Source organism: Zophobas morio, unplaced genomic scaffold (assembly GCF_036711695.1).
Source record: "Zophobas morio isolate AGI-343-1 ecotype UQ-CSIRO unplaced genomic scaffold, CSIRO_AGI_Zmor_V1 ptg000031l, whole genome shotgun sequence".
Taxonomy (NCBI): Eukaryota; Metazoa; Arthropoda; class Insecta; order Coleoptera; family Tenebrionidae; genus Zophobas; species Zophobas morio.
In genome coordinates, this window is record NW_026972136.1 from 7,374,459 (window position 1) to 7,390,670 (window position 16,212).

At 33.3% G+C, this 16,212-nt stretch overlaps 2 protein-coding genes across 4 annotated transcripts in view; one reads left to right on the plus strand and one right to left on the minus strand.

Moving 5' to 3' along the window:
• Positions 1 to 320: 320 nt before the first annotated feature.
• On the plus strand, positions 321 to 6,246 carry LOC135139309 (uncharacterized). Of its 2 annotated transcripts, XR_010282147.1 has the most exons (3): positions 321 to 503; positions 688 to 6,010; positions 6,063 to 6,246. XR_010282147.1 is itself a non-coding variant. In XM_064069503.1 (2 exons), exons 1-2 carry the CDS (start codon positions 489 to 491, stop codon positions 5,695 to 5,697), a joined length of 5,025 nt encoding a protein of 1,674 aa, XP_063925573.1. In that variant the 5' UTR covers positions 321 to 488; the 3' UTR covers positions 5,698 to 6,246. The 2 variants fall into 2 exon arrangements, 1 of the variants encoding a protein (XP_063925573.1); XM_064069503.1 differs by having other exon boundaries at positions 688 to 6,246.
• A 5,709-nt stretch (positions 6,247 to 11,955) lies between these two features.
• The window catches only part of LOC135139252 (rho GTPase-activating protein 44), a 28,029-nt gene continuing 23,772 nt past the window's right edge, over positions 11,956 to 16,212 (minus strand). Inside the window, exon 6 of one of the 2 annotated variants that reach the window (XM_064069415.1) lies at positions 11,956 to 12,782. In XM_064069415.1, coding sequence (XP_063925485.1) covers positions 12,285 to 12,782 — 498 coding nt within the window. In that variant the 3' untranslated portion in view covers positions 11,956 to 12,284. The remainder of the gene's footprint in view (positions 12,783 to 16,212) is intronic. The other variant, XM_064069416.1, reaches the window with a different exon arrangement.

Below are 16,212 nucleotides of genomic sequence, written 5' to 3' on the forward strand. Positions count from 1 at the left end.
TTTGATTAGAATGTGTGACATAATACGATAACAGCATCTATCAGACAAAGAGAAAACATTTAACGAACGTCTGTAAATATTAATTAAAGGAAAAGAATACAGAGCAGTGTCTCAAGAAAAATCTCTAAAAAGAGCGCTTTGTATTTTATTTTATTTAAGATAAATGTAAAAATTAATGCCCAAAGTTTATTTTTTTAGGACGCGTAATACGTAACATTAAATTTAAAATAGCACTTAGATAGTCTCTATGGAATCATATCCTGTGGTTTTGTAAAAAACGTAAAGAAACGCACCAATAAAATGTATGTTAATCCCCGTGACAGGAAATTCCAATTTATATTTAAATCGTGACACGCTATTATCTTATCACACAAGAAGTGGTTAGTTTTTAATAACATTTAATAAACATCAGCTAAATTTCTCCATTGCAACCAGTTTGGTGGACAGTTTCATTGGAAGTTTTCGTTTTTGATTTTCATCACCTGAAAATGGATGCTACAGAGGTACTTTTAAGATAATTTTTGTGATTTTCTTGCTTCTTTTCTCTGTTCCATTCAAATTAAATTATCAAACTAAAGTAGTAACATAATTATTAATGACAATAAATTGTTACTTGACAATAATGTTGCGTAGTTTTAGGTTACAGAAATCCAATTTTTTAACCATGTTGCATATATACATTTCCAGATATTTAAAAAACGAGGAGGCACAACCGACAAGGGTAAAGAATACGAAAACATGACCATAGCCAACATCGTTCTACAAATGGTAAGCGACGATAACATAAGCAACTTCCACATATCGTCAAACGATAACAACTTCGGTGCATTTGATGACGTAGTCATCAAAATTGAGTCGCATCAAAATCTCGTGGTGAAAGCAATGCAGTTAAAACACAGTGATCGAAAAACACTATCTTTGGAGCATCTGAAATCCGCAAAAGGCGATTTTAGCTTAAGCAAATATTTCGAATCGTTCCAAACGCTAAAAAATGAAGTACAAGAGTTTATAATTTTTACAAACCGTCCATTTGATGTTACCGATGACGCACAGTTCCAGCTTGAAGGACAAAAGTTCTACGTGCGACCTGTTAAAGTGTGTAGTTCACTGGGCAACTTAGAAATTTCAAAGAATGTCAATTACGTTTACAAATTTGAAATCGTAGAAGACGCATGGACTGCAGAGCATATTTCCGAAATTGAAGAATACAAAACATTTTTTATGAAATTTTTGCTTTACACTAATCAAGAAAGTTTTAATGTGTTGAGACTTTCAACTATTGAAAAGTTCCGAAAAACGTATTCTTCGAGTGAAAAGGCTTTCGATGAATACTACAAGATAATATCGGAATGGAATATGTGGGAAGGGAAAAAGGAAAAGTTGAATAAGACATGGATGCAACGGGCCATCGGGCTGCAGCTTTTGACGCCTTATATTGAACCCTTGTCGTTTGGTCAAGTTAATGATAAAATGAAAATATTTCGAGACGCTATATCTACGTTCACTATCACGTTAACCGATAAGAATTCGAGTGATAATGTTAAACAACTTTGGGGTGATATTTTAAACGAAAAAATTAATATCGAAGAAATAAACCGAACTAGAAGAAATTATCAACTGTCTGTCGACTACATCGGTGCCAACGATGTCGACAAAGTAAATTCAAAATTACTGACGCAGTTGCTGTGGTTAATGAATAAATGTCCGTTAATAATACATGAGAGTGAAAATCTCGAAAAAGTCATCCAGCTTTGTGAGGATCAAAAGTTCGTCGTGCTTGGTGATGGAATGACTGAAGAATGGATGAAGCAATATTCGGTGTTCCAAAATTTATCAAACCTACGCTCCAAACAAAGTGTTTACGAAAAAGTTATAGAAAATTTTACAGTCTCTATCCAAGGAAAGGAAGAGCTTAACTTGACAGCTTTCGGGAAAAATGAAGAATTTCTGGAAAATGTGACAACGTCCCATTTGATGGGAATGCTAAATGGACCCTGCTATCTAGACGGAAAGCAGGAAATACTCTCTGAACCTTATATCGAACGTCACTTATGGCAAAATATTATAAATAGTAATTATTTAGAAAACGTTCAAGAAAACACTATTATCATTTTACAATATGCGGATAATTTTGATAAAATAAGGGACAAACTTAACAATTACAACTTAATTAATGTGGACGTTCCTCTGAAAGAACAATCTGAAACAACACAAAATTTTGACAAATCAGATAATAAAATGTACATATGTGACAGCAAACTTTCCAAATCTAAATTACAAAAAATATATACGGATAATTCTAAAACGCACGCTTTTCATTATTTTAAAGTTGCTAACAACGGACATTTGGAATGGATTCAAAGCAAAGGTGACATGAGTGACTTAGAAAATTACAAATTATCCAATAGCTGCTTTATGCACGAAAACGTATTGTGGTCTCAGTTAGAAAATAACATCAATCTAATAACTAGCGAACCGGGAATGGGTAAATCTGAGCTGATGAAAAATTTTAAAAACAAATCTCCACCTAATTACTGGACAGTCACGATTTACCCTAAAGACGTGAATTCATTTTTTAAATCTTTTAAATCGAGTGAAACATCGAACTGCATAAACTTGTTTGAACAATTTATTATCAATAAAAAATACGACTCCTTCACACAATTGGAAAGATTTTTTTTCGAAATGTGTTTAAAACAAAACCGCGTTTTGTACGTTTGGGATGCACTTGATGAAATTTTAAGCGAGCATTTAGATATTGTGTCTGATATTATACTCCAACTGTCAAAAAAAGGTTTCGTTCAGTGGGTAACCAGTCGACAACATCTTCAAACATTTCTGGAGACAAAATTCAACGTCCTCTCACTCCGTTTAACACAATTTAGCGAAAATGAGCAACAAGATTACATAAAACAGCGACTTAAATTTTTCAATTCTGTAGTCGAAATTGAGACAACCGTTCAGAAAATTAAATCTACGTTTGTAATTATCGAACACGTTGACATATTAGGAATTCCGCTTCAAATATTTATGCTCACGGAACTATTTCGACAAAATAACGACAAATACTTGCAGCTTCTCAACAATAAATTTCTCTCGACCGATCTATACCACAGTTTTATCGAAGAAAAATTTAACATCTTCTACGACAACAAAATTTCTTACGATCTTCAAAATCCCCACCTGGCAAACAAAATTCACGAAGAAAAACTAAATATGCTAAAACATTACGAAATTCTTGCGTTAAAACTAATATATCCCGAGTTTATATTACAGCGTTTGAACATCAACTACCAAAAAACGGTGCAAATATTTTCTAAAAATAATTACGCATCAGTTGGTATCATAAATGAGTTACGAACTGACGTACCACATTTTCTTCACGGATCCTTTGCGGAATATTTAGTTGCCAGTTATTTTTCGAAAAATTTTAAAGACATACCTTTGGATATATTTTTTGATCAAAAGTACAATAACGTGCGATTTTTCTTCGACATGTTGTTAGCAGAGAAATCACCTGTTCATATCGCAGTGTTATACAAAAATTTTGACTTACTTAAAACATACGATGACGAAATATTAACACGCAAGGATAACGGAGGAAGAAGTGCTTTACATTTGATTTGTTCATGGGGACAAAGGCACCCACGAGCAAAAATAAGCCGCGAAAATAACAAATATGTGATTGACGAGGTAACCGGTTTTAATGGTAAGCCAGAAAGTGAAAAATTTCTTGACGCCGTAGTGTATTTACAAAATAAAAACAGTGACTCCGAATATGATTCACTATTCGGGATAACGCCGTTGTTGTACGCTAAGAAAAGCGAAAGTTTGGCGGCCGAACTAAAATTACTATTAAAACTAGATAAAAACTCAAAATCGTATGAATCACACACTTACAACGACCGAATAAACATTTTATACTACTCCGCTTTACTTGCATACGAGGATGTCATAGAACTGTCCGATTCTCAAAAATTACACAATTCTCGCGGCGAAATTAATTTCGTTACGAAAACTAATCACAAAACTCCTCTCATTCTAGCTTGTAAAGCAGGACATGAAAAAATTACTGAATACTTGGTAAAATCCGGCGCCGAAATTAATCGTGGTGATAGTGATGGTTTTACAGCCCTTTACGTATCTTCTCAAAACGGCCACCAAAACATCGTCGAGTTCTTAGTGAAATTCGGAGCCAAAATCAACGGTACTGAGAATGACGGCCGAACACCACTTTACACAGCTTCTCAAAACGGCCACAAGAAAATTGTCGAGTATTTGGTGACGTCGGGGGCGCAGATAAATCGTGCTGATATTAGTGGCTTTACGCCGCTTCGAACCGCAGCGTTCAACGGCCACGAAAACATTGTCGAATATTTAGTACAATCAGGCGCCAAAATAAATCACACTGATAAAGATGGCTTTACACCACTTTATGTGGCTTCGCAAAATGGCCACGAAAAAGTTGTACAAGTCTTAGTGAAATCAGGGGCCGAAATAGATCGTGCTACTAACAACAGTTCAACGCCGCTTCGTGTCGCTTCCTTCAACGGCCACAAAAAAACAATCCAATGTTTAGTGAAATCCGGCGCCAAAATAAACCATGTCGATAAAGACGGCTTCACGCCTCTCTACGTAGCTGCGCAAAACGGCCACCAAAAAGCCGTTGAATTCTTAGTGAAATCAGGAGTCGAAATCGATCGTGCTAGCAACTACAGTTTTACCCCGCTTCGCGTCGCTTCGTTCAACGGCCACGAAAAAACTGTCGAAATTTTAGTGAAATCGGGGGCCAAAATTAATCGCGCGGATAAAAACGGCTTCACACCCCTTTACGTAGCTTCACTCAACGGCCACAAAGAAACCGTCAAATGTTTAGTGAAATTCGGTGCCCAAGTCAATCTCGGTACAAACGACGGTCGGACCCCACTTTACACAGCCGCCCAAAACGGCCACAAAAACACTGTCGAGTTTTTAGTGAAATCGGGGGCCGAAATCAACCGCAGCGACAAAAACGGGTTCACCGCGCTTCGCACGGCTGCTTTCAACGGCCACGAAAAAATCGTCGAATTCTTGGTGAAATCAGGGGCTGATGTAAATCGCGCTGACGTTGATGGTTTCACACCGCTGTACGTAGCTTCACATAACGGCCACGAAGAAACTGTGAAACGTTTAGTGAAATCCGGTGGCGAAATCGATCTTCGTACCAACGACGGCCGCACACCGCTTTACGCAGCCTGTCAAAACGGCCACGAGAAAACTGCCGAGTTTTTAGTGAAATCGGGGGCCGATATAAATCGGGGTGGTTTTAACGGTTTTACGCCGCTTCACACCGCTTGTTGCAACGGCCACGAAAAAACTGTAAAGTTCTTAGTGATATCAGAGGCCGAAATTAATTGCGTCGATAGTGATGGTTTCACTCCGCTTTATGTGGCGTCACAAAATGGCCACGAAAATAATGTTCAGTATTTAGTGAAATCCGGTGCCGAAATCAACAAGCCTGGAAAAAATGGCTATACACCTCTTTGCATTGCTGCGCAAAATGGTCATAAAATAATTGTCGAATACTTGGTAAAGGAGGGGGCTAAAGACACTCCAACAAATAAGTTTTTCAAACATGACGTGTTACGACTTGTACGTGATGTATTCAAAAATGAAACTGATGCTCTTACGGGACTGTACAATAAACTGCGAAAGTGAGGAGGTACATGATTATCAAAATTTTATAATTATATTTTACAATGATTGATTTTAACAAAACAATTAATTTTCTATGTTGACGCTTTCGTCTTTGCTTTTTTGTTGTTATAAAATCAAAAAATGATTTAGTTTCTAAAAAAAAAATAGGAAAATCAATACCAACACTAACTATATTTTCTGCCAAAAATAAAATTACTTTTTCAATTTTAACTAAATATTATTTACACATAAAGTCCGATTTAGCATTTTCACAATTGAAGAACTTGCAGTTTAGGTATATTACACTCTAAAATATTTTTTATTACTGCTGCAGGTGAGTATGTTTATATTTTCCTAATAGAAAATTACAAACAAACCCGTTACAGATTTACATCTTTTAACAAATATTTACCTGGTACCAAATACGGGGAAGAGGTTTTCTCGAAAGCAAAGACCATCATCCAGGCCGGTGAAGAGACGAAAACTGCATACAACACATTCCAGAAAGAAGACTCTATCACAGCTTTATACAAATAATATACAGACAGATAAAGATAAATACGAAAAGTATATACTATTTTTCATTAATACCATTAAAAACATTTTTAAAATGTGTCTCAAATTTTTAAACATGCCTGAAGCAGAAAATTAATATTAAATTGATCAGAGTGCCAAAAACCAACCTAACTTCCCAAAATTACGTAGTTTTTGAATAAAATAGTACTTAAAACTCACGAATTAAAAACCATTTGGGAGCCAAAATATGTCCTTTTTTTATCATTACTTTGAAATTTAAATTTCGTTCCAAGAAAAAAACAACGCCTCGAAAAAGAAATCATTCAATAACGTAGGCATAAATAAAACATGGATTGGTATAGCGTTATTGAAATTGGCCACCCTTCAATAGGAGGGTTTTTTCATAATTCTGTTTCAGAAAAGGGCAATTATTTAAACAAAAATGAATCGCATTTGACGCCACAGTCCTCCTCAACGAGTGTAATTATTGTAATATCAGGTTATTAATGATTTTCTAATCTGTAATGTATAAAACTTCCACCAAAACATGTAATTTTTCTCTTTATTGTTTGTAAATTCACAGTTCCTGTTAAGATTTTAACTGAATGATTCTAATACAGTTTAACAACAATAATGGAAGATGTTCCCGTAAAACACTAAACTTATTTTAAATTAAATTATGATGACTCAAAGATCCCTTCAAAGTTGAAAATTTTGGCACTAAACTGTGTGTTTTTTATGCCATAAAGACCCCTTAATTCTCAGCTAAAACAAAAAACTGCCTAGCTTTCAAAAATATAATTTTCAATTATGTATACCCCTTATGGAATTTTCGACGATTTTCGAAATTTAACTAAATACATTTTCTAGTATATTTCGGGTCGCAAAAGGCACTTCCGGTCTCATTTCGATAATTCCCAGCGTTTTTCTAGAATCGCAAATAGAAATATCCCAATTTTTAAAAATTTCAAAAAACTCGAATTTCACACCGAATATTTAGAAAATATTACTCCGTTACCACAAACACGCTGCATTTTTTTAATGAGCACAACAGGATCAATATCTCTGAATTTTTTGAGAATTTTTCGACAACTTTTTCACAAATGAAATTTTCCACTATTTATACCCCCCTTATGCAAATGTCGGCCCATATTCGACGATTTTCGAAACTTCACTAAATACATTTTCTTGTAAATTTCGGGCCGCAAAAGTCACTGCCGCCCCATTTCTTCGCTGACTCCAGCCGTTTTTTCAGAATCGTCCAGTTTTTTAAAATATCAAATATATATACTTGCTAGGAGATTTTATAAGATTGAAAAACTGAGATACCGAAAAATTTAAAAAACGAAGAAAAATTGAATAAGTGGAAAATTGAAAGGCCCGAAAAGCTAAAGCCCAGAAATCGAAAAACTGAAATACAAAATTTAAAAATCCGAAAAATTAAAAAATAAAAACATCGAAGGACTGAAATATCGAGAACCGAATCATCAAAAGATTGAGAAATAAAAAAGTCAAAAAATACAAAAATTCGAAAATCAAAAAATTGAACAATCGAAAAATGGAAACTTCGAAATCTCGATAAAAAAAGAAAAATCTAAAATTTTAAAAATCGAAAAATTGAAAAGTGGCAAAATTAAAAATCGCGAAATAGTCGAGAAGTCGACAAATTGAGAAATCGAAATAACCCAAAACCGAACAGTTAAAAATTAAAAAAACAAAAAATCGGGAAAATGAACAAACGAAAAATCGAAATTTCGCTAAATTGAGAAATCGAAAAATAAAAAAATTTAAAATCGAAACATACAAAAACCCAAAAATGTAATACAGAGGATTCGAACGTCAAAAAATTGAAAAGCCTAAAATTAAAAATTAGAAAAATTGAAAAATGGAAATGGCGAACTGAAAAACCGAGAAATAAAAACAAAATTTAAACTTGAAATATGTATCGAAAAAATAAAGAATCTAAAAATTGAAAAACAGAAATTGCAAAATCAACAAAATCTAAAAAAGCAAAAAAAAGTAAAAAATCTAAAAGTCGAAAAATCCCAAAAACTGAGATACCGAAAAATTGAAAAAACGAAGAAAAATTGAAAGGCCCGAAAAGCCAAAGCTGAGAAATCGAAAAACTGAAATAAAAAATTTAAAAATCCGAAAAATTGAAAAATAGAAATATCGAACAACTGAAATATCGAGAATCGAATCATCAAAAGATTGAGAAATAAAAAAGTCAAAAAATACAAAAATTCGAAAATCAAAAAATTGAACAATCGAAAAATGGAAACTTCGAAATCTCGATAAAAAAAAGAAAAAATCGGGAAAATGAACAAACGAAAAATCGAAATTTCGCTAAATTGAGAAATCGAAAAATAAAAACATTTAAAATCGAAACATACAAAAACCCAAAAATGGAATACACAGGATTCGAACGTCAAACAATTGAAAAGCCTAAAATTAAAAATTAGAAAAATTGAAAAATGGAAATGGCGAACTGAAAAACCGAGAAATAAAAAAAAAATTGGAATTATGTATCGAAAAAATAAAGAATCTCAAAATTGAAAAACAGAGAAATTGAAAAATCAACAAAATCGAAAAAAGCAGAAAAAAGTAAAAAATCTAAAAGTCGAAAAATCCCAAAAACTGAGATACAGAAAAATTGAAAAAACGAAGAAAAATTGAAAGGTCCGAAAAGCCAAAGCCGAGAAATCGAAAAACTGAAATAAAAAATTTAAAAATCCGAAAAATTAAAAAATAGAAATATCGAAGAACTGAAATATCGAAAATCGAATCATCAAAAGATTGAGAAATAAAAAAGTCAAAAAAATACAAAAATTCGAAAATAAAAAAAATTGAACAATCGAAAAATGGAAACTTCGAAATCTCGATAAAAAAAGAAAAACCTAATTTTTTAAAAATCGAAGAATTGAAAAGTGGCAAAATTAAAAATCGCGAAATAGTCGAGAAATCGAAAAATTGAGAAATTGAAAAAACCCAAAATTCAACAGTTAAAAATAAAAAAATAAAAAAATCGGAAAAATGAACAAACGAAAAATCGAAATTTCGCTAAATTAAAAAATCGAAAAATAAAAAAATTTAAAATCGAAACATACAAAAACCCAAAAATGTAATACAGAGGATTCGAACGTCAAAAAATTGAAAAGCCTAAAATTAAAAATTAGAAAAATTGAAAAATGGAAATGACGAATTGAAAAACCGAGAAATAAAAAAAAAATATTAACTTGAAATATGTATCGAAAAAATAAAGAATCTAAAAATTGAAAAATCGAAAAAAGCAAAAAAAGTAAAAAATCTAAAAGTCGAAAAATTCCAAAAACTGAAGAATCGAAAAATCGAAGAAAAATTGATAAATCCCAAAACTGAACCATCGGGAAATTGAGAAACCGAAAAATTGGAAAATTAAGAAATCGAAAAGTGAAAAATCGAACAAAAAAAAAAATCAAAAAATTAAAAAATCGAAACATTAAACAATCGAAAAATTGAAGAATTGAAAACTAACAAAAATCGAGAAATTGAGAAGTCGAGAAATCGGAAGTCCAAAAAACCAAGAAGTCGGTTAATCGAAAAATTTTGAAATCGAAAAATCAGATATTTTAAAAATCAGAAAATTAAAATATCGAAAAATTGAAAAAACGGACTCACCCAGAAGGTTTTCTCGCAACGCCGGATGCATTTTGTGTTATATATCATGTGTTTTGTTTGGGATAAGCTGGGGACAGTCCACGATATAAACTCTCAAAGCTAACGCTTTTAAGTAACCAGTCACTTGGATCAAGGCATCATTTAACATAATGTAAATTCTTTGCTTGAATCGTTTATAAAGTGTGGCATAATTTAACATAATGTAAATTCTTTGTTTAAATCGTGGATAAAGTCTTTTTGAGTTTAACATCAGGTAATTTTGTTAGCTTTGCAATTTTTCACCTCATATGGTTTTTAAATTTAACATTTAAATGGAATTGAGGTAAATAACACAGAAACACGTGGCGGAAGCGACGTGCGCGATTCCTTGTCGAGCTGCACAAAGGATAACTGAATAAGTATTAAAATTACTTCCTTAAATTAATTATTTATCAAGAATTTCAACCACAAAAATTATCATCTCGTGATCCGAAACCCACACCTCACATACAAAAAAAACATTCAATACGATCAAACTCAAAATCAGCTAGTTCGGAAACGCACGCTCTAGAGAATAAATGTTCAATTCAAGCCTCAAATTATTTTTAAACCAGCAAAAGACCTGAAACAAACTATTAAACGTGTAGGAGAGTATTAAAGCCCTCCCGTTTTTCAAGTCCACGAGGGTATGAATTTAACCGCATATTCTCAAAGTCTTTTTTCTCAAAATGGACCAAAGTTTAGATAAATTTAAATGCTACGAACGAATTATTAGCAATCTCCAATAAGCAGTTAAGAAAGTTTAGTTATAACTTAATAAACGAAAAAGTGAAGCCTGAATAAGTGCATTTTCTAACACGTGGTCTACATAAACAATATCATGAATGTTAAAAACCAAAATTTATGTCACGTGTTGACATCGCCGAAACTTCACAACATTTTAAGTTAGAATAACGTTACGCTTGTTAGGGCGAACCTGTGACGTCGATACGATTATCATCAGTTAAATTAATATTATTACGGACTTTCAGTTTCATGTGCATGTTTATCTGCAATACCAGATGTTCAGTTCAAGTGAATCAAGGTGTCTAGTTGGTTGCGTCCTTTGCGAGGAAAGAAGTAAACCTCAGGAATGCGAATATTTAAAACGTAAGACGCGTGATGTGGCTGTGGTTAGGGCAAATAGACCTTAACAAGGAGACGCCCTTCGTGCCGCTATCGTTACGCGTCCTCACGCTGCGTTGTTTTTTGTTCGACTGTTCATATTTAAAGTTACCGCCACACCATTGAGTAATTATCATCCAGTTTTTTTAATGACGACTTCCTTACGAACCAGGGCATTCCTCACACTTACCTTTATCTAACGACACATATCTGCAAACACGCCATTTTGAATTTAAAAAAATATTTCCTTCTTCACTTGAATTTTCAATTCCCTATAAACAGCAAACAATTACATTAAATAAAATACTATGTTAAATCGTTTACATATTCAATACAAAAAAAAATAATAAAAATAATCTACTTCTAGTTGGCAGCCCTGGTGGTACATCAAATCTTTCCTTATCCTTAATTTCGTTAATTAAATATAAATAAGTATACAGGACCATGAAGCAACGTCCAATAAACACCACGAAAGATATAACCTAAATATAATTAAGATTGAAGCAAACCTAATTTGATGGGTAAATCGCGGAAAATCTCGGTCAGATTCAAGAAATTTAAGAAATGACATGCATAGAAACTTGATTTAAAGCTTTAAACATTAACATTGTTGTCATAAAATCTTATGAATCACACAAAACAACAATATTTAAACAATGACTAAGAGTTTAAAAAATTGTTAAACAGTGTCTTAAGTAAATAAACAACACTAAAACTTTGACAAACTTATGATTAAAGATAATATCAAAATAGAATTACAAAAAAGTTGCCCACAATTTGGTGTCATCCGTGAGTGTATGTATATTTCCCTAAATAAGGTACCAACAATTTTATTATGTTCCTGTAATATTAGTTATGTGACAATAAAAACAGTAAATAATCGACACAAATATTACAAAACTTCATAATTTCATTGTCAAGGAACTATGGAAAGGAGAAGTTAGGGTAGTACAAAGTCACACATTCATTTAAATAAATTGAAGTTTTATTTGACTGCGCCTTGTACAGTTCCTTTTTGATAAAATGAAAGATATCAAAATTCCTAACATCTAGAAATTATACTGCAAGTCAGTTTTGTTAAAGCAAACATAAAAAATATATAAATTGCATCTTGTGTGCTTATTATCAACCAGTAAGACTCCTCGGAATAAATAAAATCCGTTTCAAACTTCAACATTAACATTAAAATTTAAAATTTTAACTTCAGTCGGATAGCAACTATTTGTTCATTTATATTTACTAGCGGGAGTAACTCGAAAGATCACCTTTTGCTCAACTAAACCGCGCCTTCGCTACAAGTCGGTGCTGTCCGGCTCCTTCCGGATCACGTTGACCGGGGGCGGCGGCGGCGGCTGCGTTGGCTTGTTGAGGCTGCGCGGCGACGGCGGCGTCTGCATCAAACTGTCACTCAACTCCGTCAAGTTCCCGTCCGACTTCGTCCGCACATGACTAGTTTTCTGGTTGCCGTTCAGCTTCTCCCCGAGGTCCCCCAGGTCCTCGTTGGACTTGCTCGCGTCGGACTTCTCCGCCTTGACCGCCTTCGGCGGCAGGCCGGACCGGCTGTTGGAGTTGATGTCGCCAAACTTGATCGGCTGGTGGTGGAGGAACTTCTCCTTCTCCGCTATCTGATTGTCGTGGCCCGGCTGGAACTTCTCGTTGCGGTTCTGGACGTTCACGTAGCTCGGCTGCTGCTTGTTGGCCACGCTGTAGACGGAACACTGCGTTCGGTGCAGGGTCGGGTCGAGGTCCATGCTGGGCCGCTTTTGCAGGGAGGCCGGCCGGGCGGGGACCTGGTACGACAGTTGGTCAGACTGATTTTTTATATATATACACAGAGATTGTTTTAAAGTTACTTAGAAAAAACTTTACTTGCCCCTGAGGTACAATCAGACAAATTCATAACTTTTCTTGCGAATTTTATATAGTTTTTATATCTTTTAAAAGTCAAAATAAAGCTAAGTGTAAATTATTAAACTACAGGTAAACAAGAAGTTATGCTGATATGTCAAGTGAGATTTTGATAGCAAAATCCTGTGATGACGTCATGTACAGTATTTGACATTGTGACTTATGCAAAAAACTTACATGTTTATATGTAGTAACTATTATTATTATTATTATTATTGTTAATTTTTAGCACAGAGAAGAAAAACGATAAAAGGGTAACACAAAGGCAAGAAAAAAAGGAAAAAAGGCAAACAATCGCAAAAATGACACTTAAAAACACTACACAAGAACTGGTCGAAAGTGATTTCAACAAAATTTTCCAAAAATATACGATAAACAAAACAGGTTGAGTGCCAAAAAAGACGACTAAAAATACGATTTAAAAAAAAAACTTAATAATAACCACGACCAAAAAGGCGTAACAAGAGCAGAAAGAAGGAAAATATGAACGAAAAAAGTGCAAAAAAGCCAAAAAAAAAAAACAACGAACAAATGCGAAGTAGAAATGCCAAAAAAGGAGCAAATTAAAACAGGTGGTCCAGTAAATGGTAACATTTTAATTAATAAATATTTAATGTAATTATTGAACTATGTGCTGATGGGTGGTGGGTTAATCGAACAGTAAAATTGGTTTGAATTAATGAACAATTTTTTTGTAAAATTAACAAAAAAAGTCATTCGTTACTTTTGGTTTTTTTCGATTTTAAGAAGTCAACCTGATAATATTAAAGTTTTAATTGTAGATTTATTTATTTTGAATTAAGCAAAAAATATTATTCCTTTGTCTTTTTTTTTGTAAAATAGAAAATAGTTTTTTTTTCTCTTGTCAACTCAATCCGGGGACATACTGTAGACGATATTTCTAATATATATACAAAATTTGAGAACAATCGGTCTGGTAGTTTCGAAGATTATCTGTGTAATAAAAATCGACACAGACGCAGATAGACGGTAGACCTGTGTTTTCGTATTCTAGGGGTCACGAAATGTCGAGAAAACATAAAAGTAGCGTGTTACCCGATGGACGCGATTGCAATACTTTCGTAACTTACGCTCGGGAAATAAAAAGCGATAAAAAAGGGCGTCAAAAGATGATGATAAAAAAAGGTACCCAAAATATGATAAAAAAAAAAACCGACAGAAAGACAACAAAAAATGAATCTACTGATTAACGAAAAAAAAAACTCAAAAAAAAGATGCCAACAAAAAGAGCGATAAAAAACACACAAAAAAAAAAGATAAAAATATGCCATAAACAAAATAACAGAACAGGTGTCAAAAAAATTGTGATTAAAAAAAAGCCACAATACCCACAACAAAAGGCGGAAAAAAGGGCCAAAAAAAAATAAAAAGAAAATAAAAAGGGCCAAAATAAATCAAAAGGTCACAAAATGTGCAAAAAAAAAAAAATTTTTAAAAAGTCGACAAGAAAAAGGTAGCAAAAAAACGGGGACAAAATATAAGGTTACAAAAACCCAAAAATGCGAAGCAAAAATGACAAAAAAGGCCACAGAATAGTCCAGGAAGTGAAAAAAAAGGGAGACGAAAAACAACAAAAAATTGGTCTAAAGAGTTTGGACAGTACTTTCCTCGCTGTCGGAAACTTGACGACTGCATGCCTATTGTGTTTTTTTTCTCATTACATTTTTGGACACCTATATCAGTTGGTATAGATGTAGTGTAATACTAAGAATAAAATTATTATATTCTCAAATTTTCGGGAAAATGAATTGGGTCGTTTTGAATATTGATTTGTAATAATCAATAAAATAACAAAACAATTTACTCACGTATACGTATCAGAGGCAACTGAAAATCGTGTATGTATAAACATTCTTAATTTAAGATGACAGGCGTAACAGCATACGTGAGAGTCAAACAGAGAAACTGTAAACAAAACGACCATCGGTTTTATTGCTTCGACTTCCGCTTATTATATAAAACATTGGGTTTTATTTTAATTCTTGACGGTGAAATTCACAATTGGTTGATTATAAACATGTCTATTTCACATTCGCGGAACCAAGTGAACGAATAAAACAAATGCAGGTCTGTAATGTTAAAGTCGATGTAAATAAGCGTGCTACCCTTATGTTTCAACCGAGTTTTTCCTTTAACAAATTTTGTGTCTACCAAATTGGGTTGGTTGGGGTGTAATACTAATAATAAGTGTTGCCTTTAATTTAATCAATAAAATAAATTGACTTCATTAATTTTTTTGAACCACCTCTTAAGAAAATCTAAAAAACATGAATGGAATGATAAATCACAAGTACAAACTCATCATATTTTTTGCATTTTAGATAGGATTTATTCAGCAAAATTTAAGGGTGACGTCATCAATTTTTTTAGGAGGGATGAACAAATACATTTTGATCAAAAGTTTACCATGCTTATAATAACTTTAAAATATTCCCAAGATTTCAAAGCATTCGGTTTTGTAATTCCTGATTAAATCGATAAAATAAATTCACGCCTTCATTAATTTTTTTGAGTCACCCTGTATATGCAAATCCAAAAAATATGAATGGAGTGATAGATCACAAGTACAGACTCATCATATTTTGTACATTTTAGATATGATTTATTCCACAAACTTTTGAGCTGACGTCATCAAGTTTTTGGAGGGGATAAGCAAATATTTTTTGACTAAAGATTTATGATGCTCTTTATAGCCTTAAAACATCTGCAACATTTCAAAGCATTCTGGTTAGCAGATTAAAAATTAAATTTCAAAATGTTGTTTTATAATTTTGATTTTTTTTCCAAAAATCTGGACGTTTCGGGTGAAAAGTCGATTCAGAGTTGTAAACTACATGTGTAGGACTATGTTATTTTATACAATTGAATACCCATTTACTATGTACAATTTTGAAGTGACGTCATCGCATTAGTGGTGGGGATGATTAGACAAATTTTGGTTAGCGTTTTACCATCTACATGATATTCTTAATATAAGTACAAAATTTCACAACAATCGGTCGAGTACTTTCGGAGATTATCTGTCTAATAAAAATCCGGGACAACAGACGGACAGACGGACGGACAGACGGACGGACAGACGGACAGACGGACAGACGGACAGACGGACGGACAGACGGACAGACGGACAGACGGACAGACAGACGGAAATGGGAGACCTATTTCTTCGTCTTCTAGGGGTCTTGAAAGATCGAGAAAACGTAAAACTAGAGAGTCGGCCGACGGACTCGATTACAATACTTTGCTTACGCTCGGGAAGTAAAAAGTGGCCAAAAACACAGAAAATTCGAA